General features: G+C 45.7%; 2 protein-coding genes across 3 annotated transcripts in view; both read left to right on the top strand.

Moving 5' to 3' along the window:
* The first annotated feature begins 3835 nt into the window (after nt 1–3835).
* The window catches only part of LOC136105264 (lactosylceramide 4-alpha-galactosyltransferase-like), a 32317-nt gene continuing 8819 nt past the window's right edge, over nt 3836–27333 (top strand). The window contains exon 1 of one of the 2 annotated variants that reach the window (XM_065844970.2): nt 3836–3918. The gene's annotated coding sequence lies outside the window, so the exon portion shown is untranslated. The remainder of the gene's footprint in view (nt 3919–27333) is intronic. The other variant, XM_065844961.2, reaches the window with a different exon arrangement.
* LOC136105255 (lactosylceramide 4-alpha-galactosyltransferase-like) lies at nt 3839–25889 on the top strand. The gene is made up of 2 exons (XM_065844930.2): nt 3839–3918; nt 21337–25889. Exon 2 carries the CDS (start codon nt 21370–21372, stop codon nt 22462–22464), a length of 1095 nt encoding a protein of 364 aa, XP_065701002.1. The 5' UTR covers nt 3839–3918; nt 21337–21369; the 3' UTR covers nt 22465–25889.

The raw sequence follows: 27333 nt of genomic DNA, 5'->3' as shown, positions 1-27333 counted from the left end.
TTGATTTCCACATAGCCAAAAGCTTCCAGATCTTCCTGCAGCCAGCTATGGATACACAGGCATCCCCTTTACTAATTCCTGTCTGAGACAAGCTTGGCCAGGTAGAAAGGTGAAACAGTGATGCGCTTGACATATTTTTGTGCCAAGCAGATGGCTTCTGGCCTTTCAACCAGCTGAAGGCTCTTATGTGTGTGGTAGCACACCTCTGTTTGGGTTCAAATTATGTAGCAGCCATCCTGATTTCTGTCAGAAGGTACCGTGTTGTTCCAGCTTGCCTCTTATCTTCATTTCTAATCTGGTTGCTGGACACGGCACTTATCATCACACTTGACTCAATTGGCAAAATTTATCAGAGTGCATCCCTCGTTGGTGAATAGAGATCAATAAATATGATACCATCCTAACAACACTGAGCTAATGCTTCTAAAAGGATTTATCCATATCTGCCACCTTCATTTAAAAAAAAAGGTCTCTTGGTAGAGGCTCAGCAACTGCATTTCAAAGTGTGTCTGCTAGCAAAACCATTCCCTTTTATTTTCCTTCTTCTTTCCTCTCATAGAAATTTGATCAAGAAAACCTGGCAATGGGAACACACTCTGGTTTTGATCGCGTAGTGGCTGATTGGGAATACCACCTCTTTGGCACTATAGCAAAAAAACAAGGCAAGCGGTTTAGGAGTCTCAGCCTGCAAACTGGCTTCAGTCAGAAGACCAGGGAAGGGCTGGTGGCTGCATCCTGAGAGCATTTATTCTGCTTCTCTGAAGAGAACTATTCTTCTGGTTTGCTTAAAACCAAAGCAAAAAGAGATGCTGGAAGTGAAGACAACAGCTGAGGTTGAAAAGTGGGAGGAAAGAGATCAGGTGTGGGCATCTTTCAGCCCAGCTGATGAGCTGCTATCCGCAGCCTCCTGAGATGAGCTGCTCCCCGATGTGACCTGATGAGGAGCTGCTGGACAGAAAGGCAGGAGCAGCACTGCACCAGACATCCTTGGTGCCTGCAGGAGGCAGCCATCATGGCAGGAAAAACAGCCCAAAGGGTAAGACTGTGCCTTTTGTTGTGCCCATTTACCATTTCAGGTCTTTTAGCTCCAAGAACACTTAGGTTACAGTCTACCCATCAAGGAAAAGGTATGTATAATAGCAGTAAAGCATGTATAATATCTGGAAGACTGATACTGCAAGGGTTTAATGACTCTGCTGACTGCCTTCTTTCCCCCTGCACTGTGTGCAGGTGACCCAGTGTCTCTGAATGTGCCCCTGTGAATGGACACATGCCCTCTCTCTTCCTCCACCTTCTCCTCCCACCTCGCTTCCCAACATGGGACGTTACAATCTAATCGCTAAGTGCTGGCCACACCACACCCTTCTCCCTCCCCACCTTCGATAAGCCATTTACTTATTTCCCAGGCTGAGAGACCAGCACCGTAGTTATGCCTCTTTTGTGGGAACAATTTTTGCCTCAGTTCTTTCCAACAGCAGGACTCAGCCCTGGTCAGCAGCTCACTGGCTTATTTTGAAATAAGGATGAGGATGAATCCACCTGCAGTGTCATAGCAACCCTCTCCAGCAGCTTTCCTCTCCCAAAGCCACCTCACTGGCTGACAGACAAGGTAGGAAATTGCTCATCAAATCAAAACCAGGCTGAACGCACTTAAAAATTGTTTATTCAGGTGATTTGCAGCTGTGAAATTAGCTTGCAGGTGATGCTGCCCTTTTTCTGCCAGGTGCTTTGGAGGATGCTTTGCGGAGTGCTCTGCTCTTTCCAGTGGCTGGGGATAAGGTGGTTTGCCTCCCACAGCCTTTCTTGGCCCCCTGAGACTCAGTGTACCCCAGCTCTGACTTGCAAGGAGAGCTGGTTAGCATCCTTGCAGTACCCACCAGGTTGTTGCCTCCTTGGAGTGTGTGGGCAGCTGTGCCACTCACACATCAGTGCTTTAAGGCAAATCCAAACCAGTGGCAGTTCACACAGGGCTGTAAGCTGACAGCTCAGGAGCTAATGATACAACAGCCCAGAGGGACCTGCGTGATCTAAGTTCTGCTGTGTTTAAAAGATGTGTGTGTGAGGTTCTTAAGGACATGGTTTAGAGGTGGACTTGGCAGTGTTTAAGGGGTTTAACATTTGGACTCAATGATCTTAAAGGTTTTTTCCAACCAAAATGATTCTATGATTCTGACCCCCTATCCAGACATGAAGACTTTACTGTCTCTGTTGTAGTAGCTCCATGGGAGCTAAATCCTGGCTCTGGCAATCATCTGGAGACATCTCCAGGCTTCAGGTCCTCCTTCCCTGCTGCTGTTACTGTTTCACAGGGTGCCTGTACATGGCAGTGCTGCAGACACCGTGCTCACCGTACCAGCTCTCGTGATGTAGCTGTTTGCCACTGAACATGCTGAAGTTCACAAACCCTGTTGTGCCTTCCCCTCCATGTGCTGCCTGCTTCCACCCAAGGACCAAGCAAGAAATAGCATCCCTGGGCTCAGCGCCACAGGCTGCTGAGGGTTTGGCTTATGCAGCTCAGAAATGAAGAAAAACTGAGGTGGGAAGGCATCTCAGGAGGTCTGACCCCTTGTTCCAAGGAGGGTGAGTGTCAACACCTTTAGTGGGGACTCTGTCTCATTAATCTGAATTTTGCTCAGTGGGGCAGACAGAAATATCTTGAAATCCATTTTAACTTCAAATTTGATGAAGGCCTGTTCTTATAAAATAAATATTTGAGTGGTTTCACATCACTTAATAATGGGGAAATGTTTTGTTTTGTTTTTTTTTGTTTAAAGCAGTGTCAGCATTTATTTTGTGGAAGTGTTTATTATGGGTATGCTGTTTCGTAACACATAAGTAACATGCTGTGTCATGGGAATCCTGAAAAACAGGGCTGGAAGGCATCTCAAAAGAGTTTGCATCCAACCCTTGCTCCAGGTAGGATTACCTCTATTTAAACCATTCCTAATTATCATGTAACCTGCTTCCCAGCATCTCTGGTAATCTTCCCATTAAATTTGCCACACCAGCCTTGCCGTCAAAGATGCTTTTCTAAATGAAAGGCCAGACTCATGCTCATTAAGAATCTTGTTAAGCAATCATTTGCCAGGAATAATTTGGGCAAAACTTCCTCCTGCCTGAGGGTAGACATGAAGCTTGCTTTGTCACACGTAAGCAGCTCATCTGCCGGCTGTTGCTTATTTTTTTACCTCAAATTTTCAGCTTCACCTCTTTGTTGGCTCGTGTTAGCTTTGTAATTATGTACCTTGGCGTCAAACGCTGTGAGAAACTCCCATCCTCCCCTCCTCCTCCTTCACCCCGTAGTTCGCCAGCCCTTCGTGCCGGGCGGTCTGTAACCGGGGTCGGTTTAACTCCCCATCAACCGCCCCCACCGATCAACCGACACACAGCGGGACTCGCGGCTCCGCTTGACGTTATCACAGCGTGATAACAGGTAAAAAATTACGAGGAAAAGTGTGGATCGGATTACAAGCTCCCAGCCGGCCGTGGGGTAGAGAAGAAATCCCTGGAGGTGGGGAGGAGAAAAAAAATAAACAAAAAGAGTAAATAAAGAAGCCTTACCGCGATTTTAAGTGGCATATTATGAATTAACCCCCCCAAAAGCACCACCCCAGCAGCAGCACTGGCGTTGCCCAGGGAGGGGCGGTTTCTCGGCGCCGTCGTGGGGGGCGATGCTGCCCGCTCCGGCGCGCGGGGGCGGCTCGGGCGGCGCCGTTGGTCCCGCGTGTCCGGCGAGTAACGGATACGCTTTTCCGCCGGCTCTCCCCGACGCGACGGCCCCCGGGAGGGGGCGGCAGGGGCCTGTCCGAGGGCGGGACCGGCGTGGGGGCGGTGAGGGAGGGCGGGCGCCGTCGGTGATGCCCGGGGCGGCGGGACAGAGCCGCGCTTGTCCGCGGGCGCGGAGCGGAGGCGACGGAGGTGAGTCGGGGGGCGGGATGGAGGGGCCAGGGCCCGCGGGGCAGCCCCAGACAGCGCCCGGACGCAGCCAGGGGGACGCGGGTCTCGGGTTCCCCGTGAGCCGGGGCTGGGTGGCTTCGTGCTCTCTCCCCGCTGGGGAAAGGTGTGTTTTTCCGCGGGGAACTTTTCCATGAGCAGACCGTGTCCCGGTCCACCGTGGTGCCGCCCACCAGCCGTCCGGTGGGCAGCCCTGACGGGTGGGTTGGAGCCGACCTGCCTGAGCGACGGCGGCTCCGCTCGCCCCGTCGGGCGCAGCGGCCGGGAGGACTGCCAGGCCGTGGGAAGGCGGCCTCTTCCTTGCCCTCAGCCGGGACCCCAGCGCAGCTCCGAGCCGTAGCTTTGCAGACCCCGCTTGTAGCTTTGCAGATCGCAGTTCCTACGGTACAGGGTGACAGGGAGGTCCCCCTCCCGGTGGTGGCAAGGCACCGTGAAGGGGAGCTACCCTCGGATCCCCACAAAGGTTTGTGAGGGTGTCCGCTGTGCAGGCATAGCTGTCGGAGGGAGCTGGTGAGAGTGGGGATGAATATAGCAGCCGCAGGGAAGGGAGCTGAGTGTATAGTGTCCACCTGCGTGTACAGTCTGGAAGGGCTCCATCCCACTTGAGAAGGACGAGTTGAATGACTGAAGCTGTGGGTCCAGGTGAATGACAGCAGCATGGTGGGAGGATGCAGAGAAAAGGGTCGGATTTGATGGAGAAATGTGCAACACCTCTTTGCCAGCAGTGTGAGCTGGGTTGGGTGCGAGGGTGAAAAGACAGAAGAACTGGGGACAGGAGAACACGCAGGTGGCCATCGTGTCCCCTACCCTGAGAAATGTTGAGGTCTGAGGAAGAAAGATGGAGACTCAGAATACAGCTGCAGAAATGCTTGCTGTGGTGAGAGGGGGAAGAAAGCCCTTGAGAAAGAAGTGTGAGAAAATGCATAACTCTTGTAACTGTAGCAATCTAAAACTAGTAAGGCTGCTGAAAGCAAGCAAGTTTAGGTCTGGCTAAGAACGAACCATCCCAGTTAAACTAATGTGTTGTTTCCTAATGCCTGAGAGGTTGCTCAGAGTAGACTGGATGTTTCTCAGCCGTGAAGGAACCCTCTCTAGCTTCTGCTGAGCTCCAAAGTTTTGCACTGTTGTTCAAGGTTTTTTTTGTTGTTGTTGCTGTGGAAGTCAGAGCAGCAAGTCTTACAGAGCTCAAATTTCCCTTTTTTGGTTCATGTAGCAATTCTAGCAGTGTCTTGAGGCACAGGTGCTCCATAGGAGGAAGCACCAACTAGGGAGTCATAAGGGAGGGCTGTTCTCCTGTTCGCATGCTCCTCACTTAATTACACTAAAATGGCAGTCATCCTTGAAGGCCAGGTGGTGTGATGATGGGTGAATAGCAATCTGCCTGCCATGAATTAGTTTTAGGTGTGTAATTGAGGTAGAAGTTGGTAGTTATGCCCCAAGTTTGCCTTCTCACACAGTTTCCACTGGCTTTCAAGGCATTGGCTGTCTGTATTTTTCCTGCTCAGAGATATCACGGGGCCAAGTTTAGTAGTTGCGGACCATGAAGCCTTTGCTGTGCGATTTGATGTTACCATAGAGTTACGTTAGGTGACACTGAAAGAATGCAGCTTCCTGGCTACCTGTTCTTGCATCTCTCTCTGTGCCGGTATCTGTGACTGCCTCACCCTGCAATGGAGCAAAACCAGTTCTGGGAGCTAAGCCAGTGAGAAAATAGAATCTTTCAGCAGAATTGGCTTTTTGATGCGTTAGCTTTCAAGGCCGGTCACAGCAGGGTCAGAGGTGTGCCAAGGAAGAGCCTGAAAAGGAAGTGAGTGGGACCACTTGCTTTAGCAACCATTAGTGGTTGCCTTAGTTTTGTCTTGTCATCAGCAGATACTTTGGTATGAGGTACTTATGAATAATTCTACTTCCATCCTACTTTCATTGCATTTATTTGGTCATTAGTATAGAGAGAAGCCACTGTCTGCCTGTTACAATTACCATATAAACCCAAATATATCTATATATTCCATATATATAGAGGCGAGACCAGATGGGCAGCATATAGTGCTGAATGCATCCTGCTATCAGTGCTGCTGTGGTGTGGATCAAGTTCAAGAATGTGATGGCAAGAGAGATTGGGGACAGCCCTTTTGTCTTTACTGACAACACCTCAGTAAATCAGTGTAACTGTACTATAATTTTGCTCCCTAAGGGCTGTGCTCCTTATGCTCATTAAAAGCTTGGACTCTGTCTTCTGGCTTTGAGATCCCTTTCTCGGCTCTCATCTGGAGTTGGGTTTTTCCCACAGGCACTCCTGAACAAAGAAAGACTTAAAACTCTGTGTGTTGCTGTGTTGTTCACATACCAGGGCAGATTCGCAAATGTTATTTTTTGGGTGGTGCTTTCACTGGGAAACAGGTAATATGTTACGGGCTTATTTATACGCTTGTAGTTCGCTTCTTTGCTTGTCTCTACTGGCTTTTACAATTATCTAAAACCAGGACTGGGAACTCTGCCTAACAGTTTAAATGAGGTCTGGTGGAACGTCAGGTTATGGCATTGTGAACCAACCACTCCTCTCTGAGCAAGGAATTAAGTATAATTACCTTAGCATTTAGATTTTTCTGTTAAAAGGAAAGTGTTCATAGTCCATGTTTCTGTATAACTGCACAAAACCTCCCGTTTGTGCAAGATAACATCGTTAATATTTCCCAGTCTTTAGTATGTGGCTCTGTCAAATGGGAAAGTACTCCTTCCGTGTTCAAAGGAGGAGGGTTGTGTTAAGAGACAGAAGAACAACCCTTGAGATCCTTGAAGAAATTTAGATGTTGACTTCAGTATGATGTCAAGTTGGATGTAAGATTTTGTGCCTCAGTTTTAATTGATGTGTTCCTTGGCCTGTGAGAAATGTATTGCATAGCAGCAAAATAAATAGAAATCCCTTGAATCCATATGTAGTGTACTGTTGGACCATACTTCCTCTCCAGCATGTCTCTGGCTTTTAAAAGCAGAGAATGAAAGTGTTGTCCAGATAAAGGGAAGGAAAAATCATTACCTATGGACCTATCAGGCTTGAAGTATTTAATAATTAGTATGTTCTGATACATTGTATCTCTTCACTTGTTAATGCTGCTGAATCCCCGGTCACATACGACTGACCTGAAGAAGAGGACAGCAATGCCTTCTCTGTTTTGCAATATCTGCTGTGAAACTCTTACATAAACTCGTAGGTAGCAGTAATGCTGGTGACTAACAGGATTGGCTCACTTCTTGACCAAGCTTAGTTCTGTATTCTCACACTCTACTCAAATGTGCTTATGATTCCAAAGAGTTGCTCCTTTTCTAACCATGTGCCAGTATTTTCTTGAGCTGTGAGGGTTCAAGTAGTGTTTAAACTGAAAGTTTACACACAGCTTTCAGCCCTATTATACAATGAGTGTGCACGGCTTTCTACAAATATGCAGTAATAGAAAACTACTATTTGAAAGCTGTTGGTGGCAAACAACTGTATCAGTTTTCTACCTGATCTACCGCTAGCATCTGTCCCTTTTGTCTGTTTGTCCTTTCTGCAGCCTCCCACAGCCACATTCTGCCTTCTCTTTTATTTTAAGTATTGATGAGGGGTTTATGTGATCTGCTTCTTGAAAGTTAAAAGCTGTGAGGTACAAAACCTGCACCTTTCAATTAAAGAAGACCCAAATGTGAAACTCTACAAAAAAAGCACCAGGAAACTTTTCTTGACAGGATGCTGAATAGCATGCTTCTGTACTATTTCAGGAGGAAAGAGGGATATCAGTCTGAGTACACACTGTAGCTATAGTCTTGATTTTTGCCAGCCTTTCTCTACCCAGGTCTATCCATAAATGCTTCTGCTCCCCTTTGCGCCCCATGGTGACCTTGGCATCTTTGCTTGCTCCACTGTGCTCATTGCACTACTTGGTGTTCCCACTGAGATGAAACCCTTCACCACTCCATCCCCCAGGGACCTTGCTTTGGCATAGCAGCGCCCAGCAGCCTGACACTATACCTTGTTCCCCCAGCAGTGCACTGGGGAGCCACTGGGCACACTGGGGAATGAGGGAACTGGGCAAGCCCTCCCCAACCCCTGCCAGCCCCCGTGAGCAGAGTGGGGCAGCCCTGGGGTGCAGCAAGCTCATCCAGGAGCCCCACATGAGGCCCAGCCATGGGGGTGAGGCAGCTCTGTGGCCAGGCTGGGGATTGAGATCAGTGGGACACAGGGCCAGACACAGGCATGACTGCAATGGGGCAAGAGCCTCAGTGTAAAAGCCCTCTCCATGTTTCGCAGCTCCTTCTCACTTCCCTGCCTGCAACCCAGCTGCCTCATGCAGTTCTTTCTCCTCTGTTGAGCAATTCTATCTCCTGTCCTGCCTCACAGCGCTGGGTGGATGATGCTTGCTGAAGCCACCCAATGTAGCTACTTTTCCCCAGGGTCTCCTGTGCTCACCTCAAGGGCCATGGCAGAGTGGGGAGGAAGGTGTGGGGCAGAGCAGTATGGGGAAGGATACACCTGCAATGAGGAAATGAAGGTGCTATGGCCCACCATGAAGGAGGGACAGAGGTTAAAAAAAAATAAAATGAAGGGTGTGTTTTAAATTACCACAGGACTTTTTGAATTGGGAGTTTTACAGCTCTCAAGTCACTGGGGTGCTGTATTCTGCAGCTGAGAGTGCTGACCAGCTATACAATGCCTAGTGCTGGGGCCTCCGCAGTATGTTTTGCTGTTGTGTCTGTCAGGTGCAAGTAAATCTTAACATTTTGTTTGTGAAACAGGCATAGAAATTTCAGGAAGACACCAGGCTGTAGTGTTTTACTTGTGCTTATGAAGCTTCCCTAAGAAAAACTCAAGATTATTTGAGATCCTTGCAAGGACATATGACATATTTCAATAAATAGTCTAAGGACTAGTGACAGATTTTCATAAGGTTAAGAAGAAAATTAATCTTCCTGGGGCTTTTTTCACAACATCAGGTGTCTGTGGAGGGGTGAGGAGCAGATATCCAGCAGAGGGCCCTCCCACCCTGCACCCCACACCTCGGTGGTATCGCCACAGGGGTGCTGCTCACTACTGCAGAGCTTCCTGGAAGGCTTTGGGAAAGCTGCAAGTCAGAAACGATGCTTCCCCTTCAGCCCTGTGTTTGTTTGAGCAGTTCAGCCCTGTATTCATTTGAGCAGGCAGTGACGTCTCAATATTAGAAATCTCTGCTCTTGATTGGGTAGCTATATTCTCTAGGTGAATGCCATGTGGGGTGTGGATAGCATTGAATTTTAAAAGGAATGCGTTCAGGGAGGTTACATATGATCCTGATATACACTGGTTAAGCTAAGTGCCAGTAGCATATTATCATAAAGTGTGCAGAAGTGAAAGGAATCAAATGCATTATCTCTGGGTGTTTCATATGTACAGCATTAGTATTGGGAGAAGCCTTAATAAGCGAGAAACTTTAACTTAGATTCAGGTTTTGTAAAAAGACAAGGCATTTAAAATGTGTTAACTGTGGTAGCTGGTACCTTTGGAAAGGTTACCATATTGCCCCCTTAGGCTCTGATCGTGTGAATGGCTTCATACAAACTGACCTGCAGGTGCTTCCACACGATCTGTAGCTCAGGGGCAGAACCAAGAAGCACAGCTCCAACCGTGAGTCCTTCACCCACCTGTCTGCTGCAGCTACCTTATTCCAAGTCTTTCTAGAGACCACTCTTGATTATAACTCTCCATGGCACTTAGTAACAGTTCAGACTATTACTTAATATTTACTGTCTTGGCAAACATCCTAAACTTCAAAGAGACAAGGGATAAAAGTGGAAGGGACAGTGCAGAGTAGTATTATGTATGGTCTTTGAACTGAAAGATGCTGCACACTTTGCTTTGACAATTTGTGTAGTCTCTAGATCTGTTTTTTTCCTAATTTGTTTTTGATGAAAGCTTTGCAAGCTGTAATTTTCCATTGTGCTTGAAAGGAAGGAAATGCATATCTGTAGCTGCTCTGAAACACAGTAACTAGGAACTGATTTCTGTAAACTTTCAGCATTTTTTTTTTCTTTTTGATTATACTTAAGGGAACCTTAACACCAAATGTAACTGACGAGAATTGTACCCAATGGTTATTCTAAATTCCCCTGCATCTGATTCAAGCTTAATATATTTAATTTTGGTGCACCAAATGTTACTTAAAAGTCTGCTTTGGCAATTCTTCTTTGATACTAGTTTGAGATTTTAAGATTTGTGTATTTTCTTCTGACTTATGTTTCCAGTGGCTTTTAGAGGAAAAGTCATAGTATACCCTGCAAAGAACTTGTCATGGCTTTCCAAGAAAATCAAAAGCAAGGGTTAAAATCTGTTGGCAGAGAGGAATGGAATTACGAATTTAATCTTCTCCATGAAGCAGCATCAAAAAGGCTCTAGATCTTTTCTAATGTTAATCTGGGAAAACATCCTGGATTCAGTATTAGGAAACATCAAAAAAGCATTTAAAATCAACACTTATCCTGACGTATGTAGAAATGTTCTAAACTTCTGTTGTGTCATCTTCAGTGAATTGCAGCCCTGTTTGCCTTGAGGAAAGTCTTGAATGGCATACTCTGTGCCATGCTGAGCCAACAGCATATTGCTTCAGCCAGGGTTAACTGACTTTCAGGACTGAAATTGGAGTTATCTGGCAGCATGTGAAGGCCACTTTGTGGGATGGAGGATGTTGTGATTGATGCTGGGATGTGGCACACTGTCCTGCACAGAAAGTACTATACTGAAGGTACTTCAAAACAACAAACAAGTTTAATTTACTGTGCTGCTCACACTAAGGAATAAAAAGTGCTGCCCGGTTTCTGGGAGGGAGGACCTGACTCTTGACTCGTACTGTTGTGATACCTGTTTGCTGCTAAGTCATCTCTGTATTGTTCCAGCAAAGTCTTACGGCACCTCTTTCTGGCAGGGTCAGGAAACTCTCTTGCTCAGAGCTTATTAATGTTTGCTTTGCTCTTTAGACACAAAGCCCTTCTAAAGTAAAAACATGAGTGAATTTAAGCAAATGCAGCTGCATGTTTGCATTGGTGTGGCAGTCATTTCTGTGCTCGTGATCTTTTCTTCTTGCTTTGTTTCATCAATTGAAATTACTAGATGCGACATCAGTGGCATATCACCATCAGCTGTCTTGTAACTACAGATAAGACTTCAGCAGACATGACAGAAAGAAATGGAGCTTTTGCTCTAGCTTAAGGGGTGCTTGCATTGCCCTGGAGGAGCATGTGGTTTCTTTGGTGCTTTCACTGTTATTGCTCAAACAGCCGTTGTAACTGCTGACTGTTTTTAGAATAAATCAGACTTGGACATTGCTATTTCCCCACTGTTCATACGAGAGAAGTGTTGAAGGAACAGTAATGTTCTTTTAACTACTCTCTCTCAGGTTTGTGCTTCAGTTGACTTGTTCTGTCATAGCTAAACCATCAGAAAGGCTTCCTATTTATTTTGTAGGCAAAACTTTTCCCCTTTTGTTGGAAACTTCTCCTTAGGTTGGTTTAGCTGCAACACAAACCTTTGCTTTCTGGAGAAGGATGTACAGGTGGGTGGCAGTGCTGGGAAGTACTTAGCTTCCTGCTTAACTGGTAGAGTCATTTGGCATGTCCTAAGGAGGCATTTGGGGTAAGCTGTTGACAGGCTTGAGCAAATTATAAAATGAGTTCTCTGGAATGTGAAGCCACCAATAAATTGTTAGCAAGCCCTTTGCTCTGAAAGTATATAAATGATGATGTGTCATGGTTGCTCATTTTTGTTTAAGCAGTTTATAAAGAATTGTACAGGGAGCTTTTGGAAGCAGATGTTACCACAAAGGGAAATAAATACACAAGTCTTTAGGGAGGTCAGTAACCTTGACCATCCAATATGTTTTATAACCTCTTTTGTTTCCACTATGTAGTGAAGAACTGTTCACCAGTTGGTAATCCAACATTCAAATCCAGATTTCACCCTTACAGGAGGGAAAAAAAACAAACTAGGGACTGCTCTGTATCTAAACATTACAAGGTACTCTGTATTAGGTGTAACTGTCAGGACTTGGGGAGCTAGGGGCTGCAGGGGTAACCTCTGTGGAAATGGGACAATGTGCTGATTCCAGCTGGTTCCAGCCAACTCCAAAATAGATAAAAACAGCTCATTGCACACCAAAACTGCAACTAATCAGGAGCAGCACATGATGCCCCTGCTCAAACGTATTTAAGAAAGGGTGGTAGCTGCTGGGGACAGGAGTCACTGAAAGGAGACATAGGAGGAGGCACATGAGGAGACACAGAAGGGCACACATGGGGCAGGAGGCACAAAAGGACATGTGTGAGGACAAATAAAAGGAGAAACAAAACCAAAGATGTGAGGAGACACAGGAGGATTTGTTAGTGGAAATACAAGAGGACATGAAAAGACGGGTCTGCTATAAAAGGAGGAAGAAATGGAGGAGACATGTGGAAGGGGACATTATTTTGGTACATGGCTGGAGTTGTTCTCTTGGAAGGACATGCTCTATGCTGGAGAGGGTACCCTTGATGGATTGTGACTCATAATGGGGCAGGGACACCCTTGAGGATCTGCAGCCTGTGGAGGACCCACACCAGGACAGGGACACCCCTGAAGGACTATCGGCTAGGGAGAACTTGTGCCAGGGCAGGTACACCTCAAGGGACTGCAGGCTGTGAAGGACACATGCTGGAGCAGTAAGAAGCAAGGAGCAGTGGGGGAAAAGCGAGATGCAAGGAGCAGCCAAAAGAGACTGTTGCATGCTGACCTATGACCTCCTGAGCTGCCTGTTGCCTCACTGAAGGAACTGGGACAGACCAAGTGTAACCCACAGTGAAAACAAGGGAAGTTGAGACTAGGAGCGCGGGAGGTGTTGGACTGAAGATGAGCCTGAGGAAAGAGGAGGAAAGGTGTTTTGCAAAGTGTTTGTTTAATTGTTGGATGGTCATCTTGTACCTGAATCAGTAATTAAAAGTTTATGTTTATTTGTAATAAATTAAGTGAAATTTTCCAAGTCAATAATGTTTTGCCTATGGCAGTATATTCATTATTCTGGCTTGTAAAGTGGTTGTGCAATGACACCGCCAAACAGTATGAGCTTCTGTCACATCCTGCCGAGAAGGCAGGAAGAGATGACTCAAATCCATTGGTCCCCTTGTTTGGAATAGAATATACCTGATACTTAAGGTCTGTAAACAAAGACTTTTATTTTGCAACTTGGCCCAATCAGTGAATAACTTAGTGGCTGTCACGGAATGCACCCCGAGATTAGTTTAAGGGACAACAGGGTCCAAAACAACTTTTATTAAACCGGTGAGAAACAGGGTTTTAGCACTCCAAAAGTGACTTAAATATAGGTTCGGGTATCAGTTGAGGAAAATTATTAAGGGGCAGCAACTAGTACAACAGGCGGTCCACAGTGTGCATGCACATGGCTTCACGCAAAACAATGCTGGAACCACCCCTGAGTCCCAGAGGAGTACACACTTGCCTGAACACGGTGCGGGATTATTCTTAAAGAGTTATAGGTACTCGTAGTGAGTACGGAAAGTGTACGCTTGCGATTGTGCGAGGGTAAATTTATAATACACTCGCAATCCTGCGAGGGTTAATTTACTTACACGTGCAAATGTGCATGGAATACTACACATGCTTATATGGAAGCACGGGAGGAAAATACAGTCGTGATTGTGTGAGGAAATAATTTAAAGTACGCGTGCATATGTGCACGGAAAGTATAAATACACTCGTGATTATGCGAGGAAATAATTTTACACGTGCTTATATTAAGCACGGGAAGTTACATGTGCAAATGTGCATGGAATATATATATGTACTCGCAATCCTGCAAGAAGTTTTACTCACACACATGGCGGCAAGGCAAGCGGAATCTCCATCCCGGGGAGGGAGGCTCTCGGCGGTAGCATCTCGCTGGTGTCTCCGAGAGACCGGCGACAATGGGCGGAGTCTCGACGAGAGTCCTGTTTTTATAGGCTGATCAGACCTGACTGTAGGCATTCTAGAAGCTTCTCTGCACCCCCACACCGGTTGTGGGGTGCCCTTGAAGCCTCCAAACATCCCTCACACTGGCCGTGGGCACCCAGCCTGACGCCTCAGCACTCCCTTCTCCTAATGGCCCTGGCCAGAGTGCTCTGGGCCAAACAAAAGCAGCTGTTAGCCTCAAGTAGCAGAGAGAGGGAGATGTACCTGCTCCCTCCATACTGAAGGAGGCGGGGGGAGAGAGGGGGGTTTGCAGTGGCATAAAGTTTTACAGCACATGTGGGGGTTTATACCGTATGTTACTTATTACTTATTAAAAGGAAAGCAAAATAATAGAAAGAGAAAAGAGAGGCAGAGATATCACCACCCTTTCAGCTCTTGTGATGTGTATGATGGGGTTTGTAGCCTTGGATCCAGCAATGCGTATTGTAATAAGTCCTTCAGTGCTTGGCTTAGTTCCTGTGATGAGAATGGTGGGCAGAGTAGTCCTCAGGATGGTGGGCACGCTGGACAGTGCTTGTTCATGTGTGCTTTTTATAGTCAAATTCCCACCTCCCAATTGGCTGCTTGAGTAATCCTTGATCTTCTGTGCAACCATCACTGAGGAGTGACTGCAAAAGGTGGAAGAGTCCCAAAGGGTCTCAGGCAATCTTGAAGGGTCTTGACCAGGCTGGGGTCTTCTCCCTTAGTGCCATGCCTATCAGAAAAATGGAACTGTGCGCCCTTCAGCACGCCGCCCCCTCCTGTTGCAGTTGGCCTTTTACCTGTTGTTTGTCATTGTCATGTAAATTGCTCGGTTGCCTTATTGTGATGTCCTGCCTCCTGTGGCTCATGGTTTTGCCACCATGTTTGAGACATTACCCTTTCAGTCTCTCACACCACCCCATGACTTAAACATTGTACTTTAATTATTGGTCCAACGGTGACAATTCTGACATGACAGAGAGAGGATAGAGGAGATGAAAAGACAAAGGAAGAGAGATACGGGCTTCAAGCATTGTCTATATAGTCTTTATCTATGTTAGTAATTTTCGCATAATGGATAGAGATAAGAGTTGCAAAATCATACATTAGCAAGGCCAGTCATCAAAACAAAAAAAACGTGAATCAACATCATAGCAATATGTAAAAGCCATTTTCCCCAACCTGTAAGTCCTAATGATTTTAAGAGAGAGTTGAACCAAGGTCCAGGGCTCCAGTTGTTAGACCAGTCCTTTGGCTTCTGTATGGGAATAATGCAAGAATGGTGACAAGATAATTTTAAATATGGTCAAGTGACTTCAGCGGGGGTGTAGAAAAACACATAAATCACAAGTAGAACCTCTGTGTTTAGATAGCAGGCCTGTGAAAACAGTCGTAAAGGCACCTTATGATATATCCTTGAGATTCGTGCAGGCAAAGATCAAAGCAGTGTGGTAAACTGTGCCTGTGTGAATCCTTATACACAGGTCGAAATGAGCAGGCTCATAGATCTTCAACCGGAGATGAATTCTGCAGCACCTGTGTCTCTGCTGGTGTCACCTCTGTCCAGGAGCTTAAAATACTGTTTCAGAGTTTCTCTGGTAGTGAGGTAACAAAAATAAATTTGCTCTTCGATTATTTGCGGCCTCTGGTTGTTCTTGTGACCTGCCTGCATTGGCTCACACAGCTGCATTGCCTGGAAAATCTCTTAGGTTTGCTACTATACTACAAGGAATGGGTACACAGCTAACACTATAGGACCAGTAACAAGTTTGGTGCCACAACTCTCCCCAAGTGGTATTGTTCAGGAGTTGATACAAAGCTTTTGAGTATTCAGTCCATGTCACATCACTTTTCCACAGCTGTCCATCTTTCTGTTCAAGAAAATGGGTCTTGATTATTCCACACATTATGTTTCCCCCCCCCATGTGATTAAGGTTCTTTAACTCATTTTACAATATTTTTGTAAGATTCAAACTAATTATTGCAAATTTCAATCCTTCTGCTGACAAGCTGGCGAAAGCAACACGTATCACCTGTCCTGTCAGGTTCCAAATATGCACAAACCCTTGTATTAATTCCCAAGCTAAGTTTGATATATTCTGGTTATGCACTGGCAAAAACAGTGTTAGTCCTATACAACATTTGAACATACATTTATTCCACACCATTTTTTCCTTGTAAGATAAAAGTGAGTTAAAAGAGAACTGACATATAAAAAAAAAACCCTAAACACACTATAATAACAATACTAGACAGCAACATAAACTTCCTTTTTAAAAAAAACCAAGAAATTGAAGGGATGCCCCACTGGATGCTGATCTGGTGTTCTTTCCCATGGGTGTCAGTAGCTTTCTGTGCATAAATGTTTTTGGTGTCTTTAAAATGAGGGGTACAGTGCCAATGGTGGGTAGTTTTACGAGGACAGGTTATTTGGTGTAGTGGAGAGGGTCCACGGGGTCCTTGTTTTCCTTTTTCTGGAAGAATAGAGGGGGCTTGGGGGCAGAAAGTGGTAAGTCAGGAAAAAACATTGTCCCAGTCTTGAACCACTCCAGTAGTGAAATTGTAGATAGTTTGGGGTTTTAAGGAGGTCACGGGGGGTAAGTAATAAGCAGCCCTCCCCCAAACAGTTTCTGTGAGCTTCCTTAAGTGAACTCACTGGCCATCACCTGGCTCACTGATGTGCACACTACATCCAGTTTCCCACCCTCAGGTCAATCAAATCTCCCTCAGGAGCAGTAGGTGTCTTAGGGACAGTTGTCATCACACTGAATTGGAGCTCTGCCCTCATGCTACTCTGAGCTGGCAGTTCACTTTTATGGAGTGTCTTCCATATCCTGATAAGCTTTTCCAAGGCCATGGTAGGCATTCTACCCCTTAAATCTCAGGGAATTCCCCCCTCAATTCCTTCAACAAACAATAGCTTTTTCTTTGTCCCTGAGGCTCCTGGGCCAGGGGGTCCATTTTTCTGCTGTTCCACTCTCTGTAGGTCAGCTTTTGATCAGTTCCTGAGCCACCTCCCCCCAAGTCATGGCTCAACCCTTTTGGGGACCTTGCCTCCCCTCTCCCTGCGGGGTTAGGCATCCCTTACATGTTCTTGCAGGTGCACTGCATTCGGTCTCAATGAGTCAGGAAGGGCATGGATCAGGGGAGTCATACTGTCAGGGTCTGCGTTTGGAAACATCAGGGAAGGTTGTTGGGGAACTAGGTGCCTGTTGTGCATTAACTGAAGGCAGGAAGCCTTTCGTAAACTTTCAGTCAAATGATTTACAATGGGTGTTTCAATGCATACTGGGTCTCCCCTTTTTAAAGAGTTCAGCTCCCCCACCCAATAAGCAGCTCATGGAGTTAACAACCACAGCTCTTTTTGATCATCAGTAGTCAAAAATACATCAGGCCCCCAATACCCTTGTGTTTCCTCTTCTGAGAGCAGGATTTGATCTCCACCCATTAATGACATTCTCCAAATATATTTTGTTTCCATTTCTTGAGCTAACCGACTATATTTCTCCTAAATCTTTGATAATTAATCCACTGAGTATGGTATTCTTACGGTGCTAACCTGTGGAGCCACCCCTGCTTGGCCGTTATCTGTAGTTTCAGTTTTAATAAGTGGCCTCGTAACAACGAGCGACAGCTTGCCCATTTTTGGGATAAAATACTTTCTGACTAATTTCCAGTTCTTTAGTTAGATACAAGGGTTTAAGACCCTGCTTCTCACCCATTTGTGCTAGGCTGGTAAATCTGGGCTTACTGTTCAAAACAGAATCAAGATCCATGTGGTCATCTGATCCCTGCGTATGTTCTTCCAATTCAGACCGTAAGATTTTTCTCTCGATCTAATGCATCTGATAGAGCTGCATGAGTAGTATTGCGTTCTATGGATAATAGGTCCTGTAAGACCTTCACCATGTCATGTAAGAACTTGACCTTTTCTTGCCTGGCTCATTTGTCCAAGTGCCTGTCCTTTGAGCTGCCACTAGGGCCACTCCTAACACAGTGCACACTGTGGCTTTCCCCTTTCCCTGATGCAGTCTTTTTTGCTTTAGCAAGGGTGGTAATTCTTTCTGCCAGCAATTTTGGATCATGACAATTAATAAGTAATGTGGTTAAAAAAGAAAATCTCACTCATTCACTCTTCTTTTAAAACATGAGTGGAGTGAGAGAGAGAAAAGGGAGAGATCAGAGGGAGGGGAGATAGCAGGGTCTTGTAATTTCTTGCAACTATATGGAAAAAAAGTGTATGTTACCTTCATAGAGTCTGAAGGAAAGCAGGGAAATATGGAGGGGAAGGGCAGCTCACCGTGACGTGTCTATTCCCAGGCACACCAGTGCTTGGTGCTACCAGCTGGATGATGTGTCGTTGTCTGCAAGTGGGGTAGAAACGCTCCAAAATAGTCTCTCTGAGAAACTGAAGACATGTTGAAAAATGATAGAATGATAAGGATTTTGTTCAAATGGAGGAAAAAAATTGAGAAATGTAAGAATCTCAGTGGAGATTTTTTTTTTTCAACTAAGATTCATCTGAAATGGAAAATTCTGTTCTGTTATTAAGCTGACTCATAGCTACCTGTAGCAGGCATAATGTAATTCTCTATTGCATTCTGCACATTTTTGGTTTGTCTCCCAAAATTTCTGTTTTTACTGTTGGATTGTATTGTTTTTATTTCTTTTAAATGACGCAAACTTTTACCAAAAGGGAAACAGGGATTCAAGTAGAGAAGACACTAAAATGTTTTTAATCTTTCAGATATATATTTTTTTTTAAATAATATATTCCATGTGAAATGTTACTGGTTTTTTCTTTACTAAGAGTCTGGCACCACTTTGACTATTCAGGCTTTGAGGAAGGTATTGGCACATGGATGACAGCATCCTTCAGTTAGGCTGTGCATTGACATACTGTTGTGGTTTAACCCCAGTAAGCAATCAAAACCATGATATCCACAGCCCTAAGCAGGGGAGAGAATCAAAAGGGAAGGGAGAAACTAATGGGTTGAGATAAAAACAGTTTAAGAAAATAACTAAATAATACTAATATATTAATACTAGTACTGATAATATATAAATTAAAAATAAATATAAAATAAATGATACTCACTGCAATTCCTTAAAAACTCCATCCATGCCACACAGCCAGTCCCAGGAAGAGAGCACCCTTGTCCCAAACATCCAATCCTGGGGAGAGAGAAAAAAGACAGAAAAGCCCAAAGGCCAATTGCAAAACTGCAGAACAGCAAAAGGCCCAACTAAAGGAACTACCAAAAGGAACTGAGCAGAAACTGAGCTGAACTGGAATGGATCTAATGAGCTGGAAAAACCGACTCCAACTATATATAAGAAAAATGATGCTAATGGTATGGAGTATTTTCACTGATCAGCCTGGATGTCAGTCAAGGTCTGTCACATCCATGCCCCTTTTCCTAGCTGCCTCGCACCTGCAGATAGCCCAGAAAGACCTTGGTCTCCCAGACAACACCTAAGATATCAGTTCTTAAGATATAAGTTCTTACATTCTCTTCATGCCACCTCGAAAATACAGTAAAGTTGCTTGAAGAAAACATTAACTCTATCCCAGGGTGCTATCTTGTTATTCTCAAACTAAATCCAAACAATGACTGTGCTAGCTATGAAAAAGGAGAGTTTCTAACTGCATGAAGAAAATTGATTTGATTTCAGCTCAAAGAGCACGTGCAACTTATTTCAGACTGTCAAAAAGTATTGGATTTTCTGAGAGATAAACTCAGCTCTACTCTTCATCTGTGACAACACATCTCTTCATGGTGAAATCTACACTTTGGACTTCAGAGATGCTAACTTGAGGGCTGGCCAGGACAATCACACCAGGCTTGTAGAAGTGGAAATAGCACTATGTTTCCCAGCTCAACTGCCTAACAGGAGGCTATATAGGTGTGTCCCTTCACTTGAGTGTACTGCTAGAGAGGGTCTGGCTCTGTGGGTAGAATAGGTGGGAAAAGAGGAGAATGTGTCTGTTAAAGGTGACTGCTGTAGGCTTAATGTTTGATTTAGAAGGCTTAATGTTTGATTTACTTTCACAAAACGTGGTATTAAATGGTGAAAGAGGAAAAGATTATTTTTGCAGTGAAGGTAAGTGTTAAGTACTTTAAGTCTAGAGGCTTAAATGTAAAATGAAGAGCATGGTCAAGAACAGAGGGGCTGTGTGAAGGAACATTGTAAACTCTACCATGTTGTGGAGCTTTGTAGCAAATATGGGACCCAGGGTGGTTATCGAGGAATAAATGGAAGGGAAACAAGTACCATTCTGTGATTCTGGGAGCTGAGAACTCTTGACTGGAAGAGATGATAGCATTTGGGACTTAAGCGAGTTCTCAGTTTTGGGGATGGCTAGTGGGTGGTTCTCCTTTGGGGAAATGAAACACCTCAGAAGCAGCTGTCCCACTCACTGCCAGGTGCCAGGATCATTAGTATGGCAACAAACTGGAGGACAAGAAAGAATCTAAAATCCTAGTGTCTAAGGTTAGAATAATAGAATTGTATTGGTTGGAAAAGACCTTTAAGATCATTGAGTCCAACTATTGACGTAGCACTGTCAAGTCCGCCTCTAAACCATGTCCACAAGAACCTCATCTGTTATACATGAAACATATAATTTGTTAATCCCATGTTGGAAGACGGTATTCTTCAAAGCACAGCAGTCAGGGAAAAATACTTGGAAATGCAAATATAAAAGTATAACTTACTAACTAGCAAATAATATAAGATTTCAATAGTAACTGAAGTATTCTTCTCTAATATTTCAAGCTGGAACACTGAAACCTAAAGCAACTCCCACATTTTAGCACTGACACAGAACTGCAATACATGTCTGCTTTGAAATAATAGACTGATGAAGATAAAACTGGATAAATGCTGTATTTCCTTAAAGTAGTAAGCATCCAGGGAAGTGAGGGCCAGTCTTGGTTTGTGATAAACAAAGGGAGAGGTTTGACCATATTTTGTTTCTGAAGGAGAGTTGTCTTTGCTAGAGGACAACATATCATACCAGATCCAACAGCTCGAGAGAGGTGAGACTGCTGCTGCTCCGTATCCAGACAGTAGTGAGGCTGAAGATGCATGCCCGCAAAGCACACATATGTACTACATATATGTGCACCTATACATGTCTGGCCACACAGATCATAGTTGCTGGCACACACACAATTGAGTGTGCAGATGAGCTTGTCACATAACCTTACAATCTGAACATGGGCTGTGGTTTCTGATGGGGCACTGTCGCAGCATGGAGAAGCCAGGATGCTTTTGTAAAGATGACCTAAAGGCATAATGCAAGCATGCCAGCATAAAGGAGAAAAAAGCATGTGGCTCTGCCATAGCACTGTCCTGAGGCTCGTGGTCTGCTGCCTTCTCTGTCAATGTCTTTTTCTTCTTTCCTTCAGATCACGACGGTTGTCTTGGGAGAGCAGGCTCTGATGAGAGTGAGAATGCTCAGGATGCCCAGCTGCCTGCTAAAACTGACCAGGGTGGTGCTGAGCCACAAGCTCAGGGCTCTGTTTATCCTCGTCTTTAAGTTCACATCCTTTGCCTCCATCATGTTGTACTGGAGAATTACAGAGGACCCTAAGGGCAGGGGACAGGTCTACAGCTTGCCTGTTGAAATCCACTGCGCTCACTCCGTGCCTCCTCCTCTCCATGCAATTGCTGGTGGGTCCGTTCCTTCCCCAGGGGATGTGTTTTTTGTGGAGACCTCCGAGCAAACTAACCCAAGTTACCTGTTCACGTGCTCTGTGGAGTCAGCGGCCCGGGCACACCCTGGGACACGGGTTGTGGTGCTCATGAAAGGCCTGGCAAAGGGGAATGTCTCATTGCCCAGCCACTGGGCATTCTCATTGCTGAGCTGCTTCCCCAACGTGGAGATCCAGCCCCTGGACTTGGCAGAGCTTTTCTCAGGAACACCTCTGGCAAAGTGGTACTTGCAGGCTCAGCACCGTTGGGAGCCTTATTTCTTACCCATCCTGTCTGATGCCTGCAGAATTGCCATCATGTGGAAATTTGGTGGCATCTACCTGGACACAGACTTCATTGTGCTGAAGAACTTGAAGAACCTCACCAATGTTCTTGGTACCCAGTCCAAGTATGTTCTGAACGGGGCTTTTCTGTCCTTTAAGCCCAAACACAAGTTCATAGAGCTTTGTATGCAGGACTTTGTGGAGAACTACAACAGCTGGATCTGGGGGCACCAGGGCCCACAGCTCCTAACACGTGTCTTTAAGAAGTGGTGCTCCATCAGGAGTCTTCGGAGCAGTACGAGCTGCAAAGGAGTGAGTGCTCTGCCCCGTGAGGCTTTTTATCCCATTCGGTGGCAGGACTGGAAGAAATACTTTGAAGTGGTCAGCTCCCTGGAGCTTCAGCACCTCTTTCGTAACACCTATGCAGTGCATGTATGGAACAAGAAGAGCCAAGGGACAAGGTTAGAGATCCCATCCCAGGCTCTGCTGGCTCAGTTGCATTCTCAGTTCTGCCCTGCCACATATGAAATCATGAAGAAGGACTCTGAACGGCAGTGACTCGAGTCACCTAAGAGGTGTTGCCTGGGAGCCCACAACTCTCCAGCGGTTCCACTACCAATGAAGACCCTTTTCAAGTGAGGTGGTGAGAGTGGAGGATAAAAACCGTTCGTGGGGTGTAGGTGGAGCTTGTAGCTTCAGCCGATGTCTGTGCAACTCTTTGTCTTGATTTTAGCTGCCCACCAGCAACACTTTGTTTCTTTTCAGGACCTTTCTTCTGCTCTGCTTGGTCAGGTAGAGAAATCTCAGGAGGGGAGCAAGTGCTGGGCCACTCGTGGCAGCCTCCATCAGCCTTTTAGAGGAGGAAGGCACCTTTCTGTGGCTGTAAACCTGGAAGAGACCTTTGTAGAAATGCATGTCTCATCTCCTGATTCTCAAGACTTCTGAAGTGCAATCCTCAAAGCAATGAAAGGAGACGGGAGAGCAAAGAATGGGAACTGAGGATGAAGTTAATGATGTGCTAGAGGAGGTGTCCTGAGAAAAATACAGAGGAACACAGAGAGGAGAGAAAGGGCTAAAGCAATCTCTTTCTTTTCATTCCCTTCTCTTCTGTAGCCTTTGGTGGAGGACACTTTCTTGTGTCTGGTTGGGCAGGCTGCTGCAGTCTCTGACATCATAGATCTAAAGATGTGGAGATTTGGTGTAAATAAGAACATGAGGATCTGAGGTTAGCTTATCATTTAGAAGGAGCTCTTGCACAACAATGATTTATTATATAGTAGTGGCAAATTCATACCCTGCAATGAGCAGGAGAGCTCATCCAACTCACACCTTAAATTGCACCTGACACAGGAAGAGCTGAACTATCTGTTACACTGAGTTTGTGACCAAATGTCCTTACCTGCATCTAAGATAAGCACCTGGATGGATCCTAAAGGAAAGGTGTGATATTTCCAAGTATTTCAAAGGTTACAGTGAGCTTGGTAGGGAACACATACTGTCAAAATTCAAGTCCATTTATGAGTCGTTTATGGTGGACCTCTTTAAGTAGCCTGGAGTATTCCTGGAATTCACTGTCCAGGAGTACAAATCTCTCCTGGGAGGTGTTGAGGAGGGCAGTGGAAACTTTACTCCTCTTCCTGAGCATCTTCCTGAATTACAGTGGAGAAACTTAATGTATCTCTCATGAGGTGCTGTTGTGCCTTTGAGGGTTCCCACCACAGAGGCAAGGTGTTGGACAAACTGTGGAAGAAAATACATTCCTTGCCTTGATGATCAAAATGATGTATTGATGGTCTTACGGTTCGTGTCGGAAAATAATGGAGAGAGAGCAGTGAGAAACAAGAATAAGGCCAAGACCTTCAGCATCTCTGCATCTGGTCCTCACCACACTCTAAGGGGATCACTGAGGCATGTGAGCTTGGGACTATGATAGGGTTAATACAGATGAGCAGAACATTGATCATACCCTCTCCTACGCTACTAAGAGATTATGATAACCCTGTATAATCTTTCTTGCTTCCAGAGTGCCTTCTTTTCTTACGCCTAGGAACAGCAATGAGGTGGTCCAATGGCCTTTTTGATGACCATGCATTGGTCAGATCTCCAATGTCACCTGCCCCAAAGTGACAGCTCATTCCTGTGGTGCTTCCTACAAGTCCTCTGAGCGTGATTTCTAGATCTGCAGTTGTCTGAGGTCTCTTCTGTGCCCCAGGTCAACCACAGACAATGTGACATTTGCTAAGTTTAGCCAAGGCAATGGTCAAAAATGTGAAAGACTGTGCATGCAACTTTTCTCTGTTTGTCTCAGGTTTATTTGTCTCGTCTTTGATGGTAAAAATGAGAAAAACAAATTGCCCATCACTTTTACAAAACAGTTCCCTGTCCTTCGTGGAACACGGCCATGGGGTTCAAGGAGGGTGTCCACAGCTTAGAGCTGAGCTGTCTGGTGTTGATCGGAGCCCAGTGCTGCTATGATTGAAAGCTACCTGCGTGTGAGGTGGGCCGGTCTGTGCACAAGTAACTACTCTGGAATGAAGAAGCTGCAGTGGTGGGCACCACGTGTGTGTATGTATGTAGTGCTGCTTCTTTGTTCAGCCCAGCTTATGGTATATCCTGGAGGTATTCAGGATTTTGAATGTCTGCAGTTCTCCCAACACTGAGCATCTTAAAGAACGAAGACTTCTTGGGGAAACAGCAGATCTTCCTGAGAGTATAAGCATTCTTCAGCGCACTCAGTGGTATAAACGGATGCTGTTTTCACCCCCTACTCTCACTGTGACTACTCTGTGGGGTTTTTTCACTGCTTTCTTTAAAAGCAGCTGCACAATTGTCAGGCCTGGCCTGGTGTGTGGTCAGTGAGGCATGGTTTCTCCTTCTGCTGGTTCCTTCCTTTTGGGTCCTTTGGGCTAAATAACAAAAGCCTTAGTGAGCTAGAAACCACTACCATAGAATGTCCTGAGTTGAAAGGGACCTACAAGGATCATTGAGTCCAACTCCTGTCCCTGCACAGGACAACCCCACAGTTCACACCATGTGTCTGAGGGTGTTGTGCAGTCTCTTCTTGAACACTGTTAGGCTTGGGGCCGTGATACCTCCCTGGGGAGCCTGTTCCAGTGCTCCACCATCCTCTGGGGGAAGAATCTTTTTCTAATGTCCAACCTAATCCTCCCCTGACACATCTTCCTGACATTCCCTTGGGCTCTGTCATTGGTCATCAAAGAGAAGAGACTGGTGCCTGCCTCCTCTCCTTGTGAGGAAGCTGTAGCTGCCATGAGATCTCCCCTCAGTCTCCTCTTCTCTGGGTTGAACAAACCGAGTGACTTTAGCCACTTCACATACGGTTTCCTCCTCCAAACCCTTCACCAACTTCATGGCCTCCTCTGGACACCCTCCAGTAGCTTTATGTCCTTTTTATCCTGTGGTGACCAGACCTGCACCCAGTGCCCCAGGTGAGGCCTCACCAGTGCAGAGCAGAGAGGGACAATCACCTCCCTTGCCCGGCTGGCAATGCTGTGCTGGATGCACCCTAGACGTTTGCACTCTTGGCTGCCAGGGACACTGTTGGATCATTTTCAACTTGTTGTCAACCAAAACCCTCAGATCCCCCTCTGCAGAGCTGCTCTCCAGCCTCTCGTCCAGCCAGGGTTACCGTGTCCAAGGTGCAGAATTTGGCACTTAACAGAGATGATAAAATGGTGGTTGGTGGCCATAAGAGCCCAGCAAAAGACTCTACTGTGGCAATAGCATGAACCGATTATGGGAATGTTTGGGACCCACTGCAGTGATGTGGTTTGATGTACCACTGCTTATTCTAGGAAAGTCCCTTTTTGCGGAATGGATTTTTACCTGTTTTTTCTATTTTGTTTTTTCCCTGTAGAGTCAATATTCTGAGGTTTGATACGGAGAGAATCAAACCAAAGCAGCATTTTGCCTTTCCCCTTTGTCTTGTGGAAAAAAGAAAAATAAACATGGTTTTCCTATTACTTTTCTCTGCCAAGATGTTCAGTTTTGTTCTGTGAGGTGTTGGTTGGTAGGACTAAGCAATCTGCTAGTTATCATGGAGAAAAGCATTTTAAGGTTGTATCCTGAATTGACTCACTAAAATTGGGAGTGTGGAATGAACATGGGACAATTTGAGCATAAGGACATGTGAAAAGAAGGCTTGGTGGGACCATTACTACATGGCATCTTTGGTACCCGAGCGGAGGGAACAGAGGAAAGCACAGTGTGTGGTACTGATTCCTAATCCAACCAGCTATCGCCCCATCATTCATGACCTGCAATCAATCTGAAGCAAAGCATTTTGATTTCACTTGGAAAGCTTGGATGTTGTGAAAGAGGCAACTTCATGAGAAATTACGTTGGTTATTCCCTGGGCATTGGGCTACAGCCTCCCTTAGTAGTGACTGTGTCTGTGCTCCTGTAGACCTAAAAGTGGAAAGCTTGTGCTGCAGGCATTCGGTGTCCCACCTGCCTTTCAGAGCTTGATCTCAAGACCCTGGAGCCCAGGGGAGTTTTCTGAGAGGCTGTGAAAGAACTGGTGGAATGCGGAGTCAAAAGCCAGAGAAACAGTATTGTCTTGTGATGTAAAATAGTTTTCTGTACTTTCTTTAATTGCTGGTATGCAGCCAAGGATGATGGGAAGTGGTGAGGAGGCTCTAGCTGTTTCTTGCCCTGTCTCCTCTGTCCTTGAGCTCCTGCAGGTTAGCATGTATGCAGGTGTGCAGTACATCAAGGGGAGAGGCCAGGGATGGGGTCTAGAGATGCAGAACTGGAGAGTGCAAGAGAAGAGAAGTAAGGAAGGATCAGTAGTGTAATCCTGCACCTGGTCTCCTAGAAAGAAAATGAATTATGATTGTTTTCTCTGGGCTAGCTGAGAGCACTCCTGTGCCAGGAGCTCTTGTGTTTGGGGGGATCTATGATGCACAGTAAGTTTTGATGCTCTGCTTGTTTCTTCTGCCCCCTTCACCCCTCACCTCCAAAAGTGTAGTCCAGGAAGGCTGCAGTGCAAAGCAGGTTAAGAGGCCTTCTTGGGGGAAAGAGCAGTTACCTGCCTAAATCATACACATGTTGGCAGCTGAGGTCTGCCTAGGGCTGGTTTGTCCTCAGCAGGAGAGAAGAGGAACAACAGAACTCTCCACATGCTCTGTCTGGATATGCCATTTGTGAACACCAGCACTCTGGTCTTCTTACGTACTTTAGGTTTGTGACCATTCCTAGTGTGCACTTGGGCTGTGGTCTCTCTGGTACGTTCTTTGCCACCATGCCTGGAACTCAGATGAATAGGCATAGTCCAGAAGAGAACACTACAGAGTGTAGTGCCATTACAGCTCAAGCTGAGATCTTGACCTTTAAATGCATGTGTAATGACGGAGCCAAATAGCAGCTACCATGGCTCTGCAGTGTGTTGGTAGAGGTAGGAGAAGT

The sequence above is a fragment of the Patagioenas fasciata genome, chromosome 1 (assembly GCF_037038585.1).
Source record: "Patagioenas fasciata isolate bPatFas1 chromosome 1, bPatFas1.hap1, whole genome shotgun sequence".
NCBI classification, from domain to species: domain Eukaryota; kingdom Metazoa; phylum Chordata; class Aves; order Columbiformes; family Columbidae; genus Patagioenas; species Patagioenas fasciata.
This window is presented reverse-complemented; position numbering and strand designations above follow the sequence as displayed.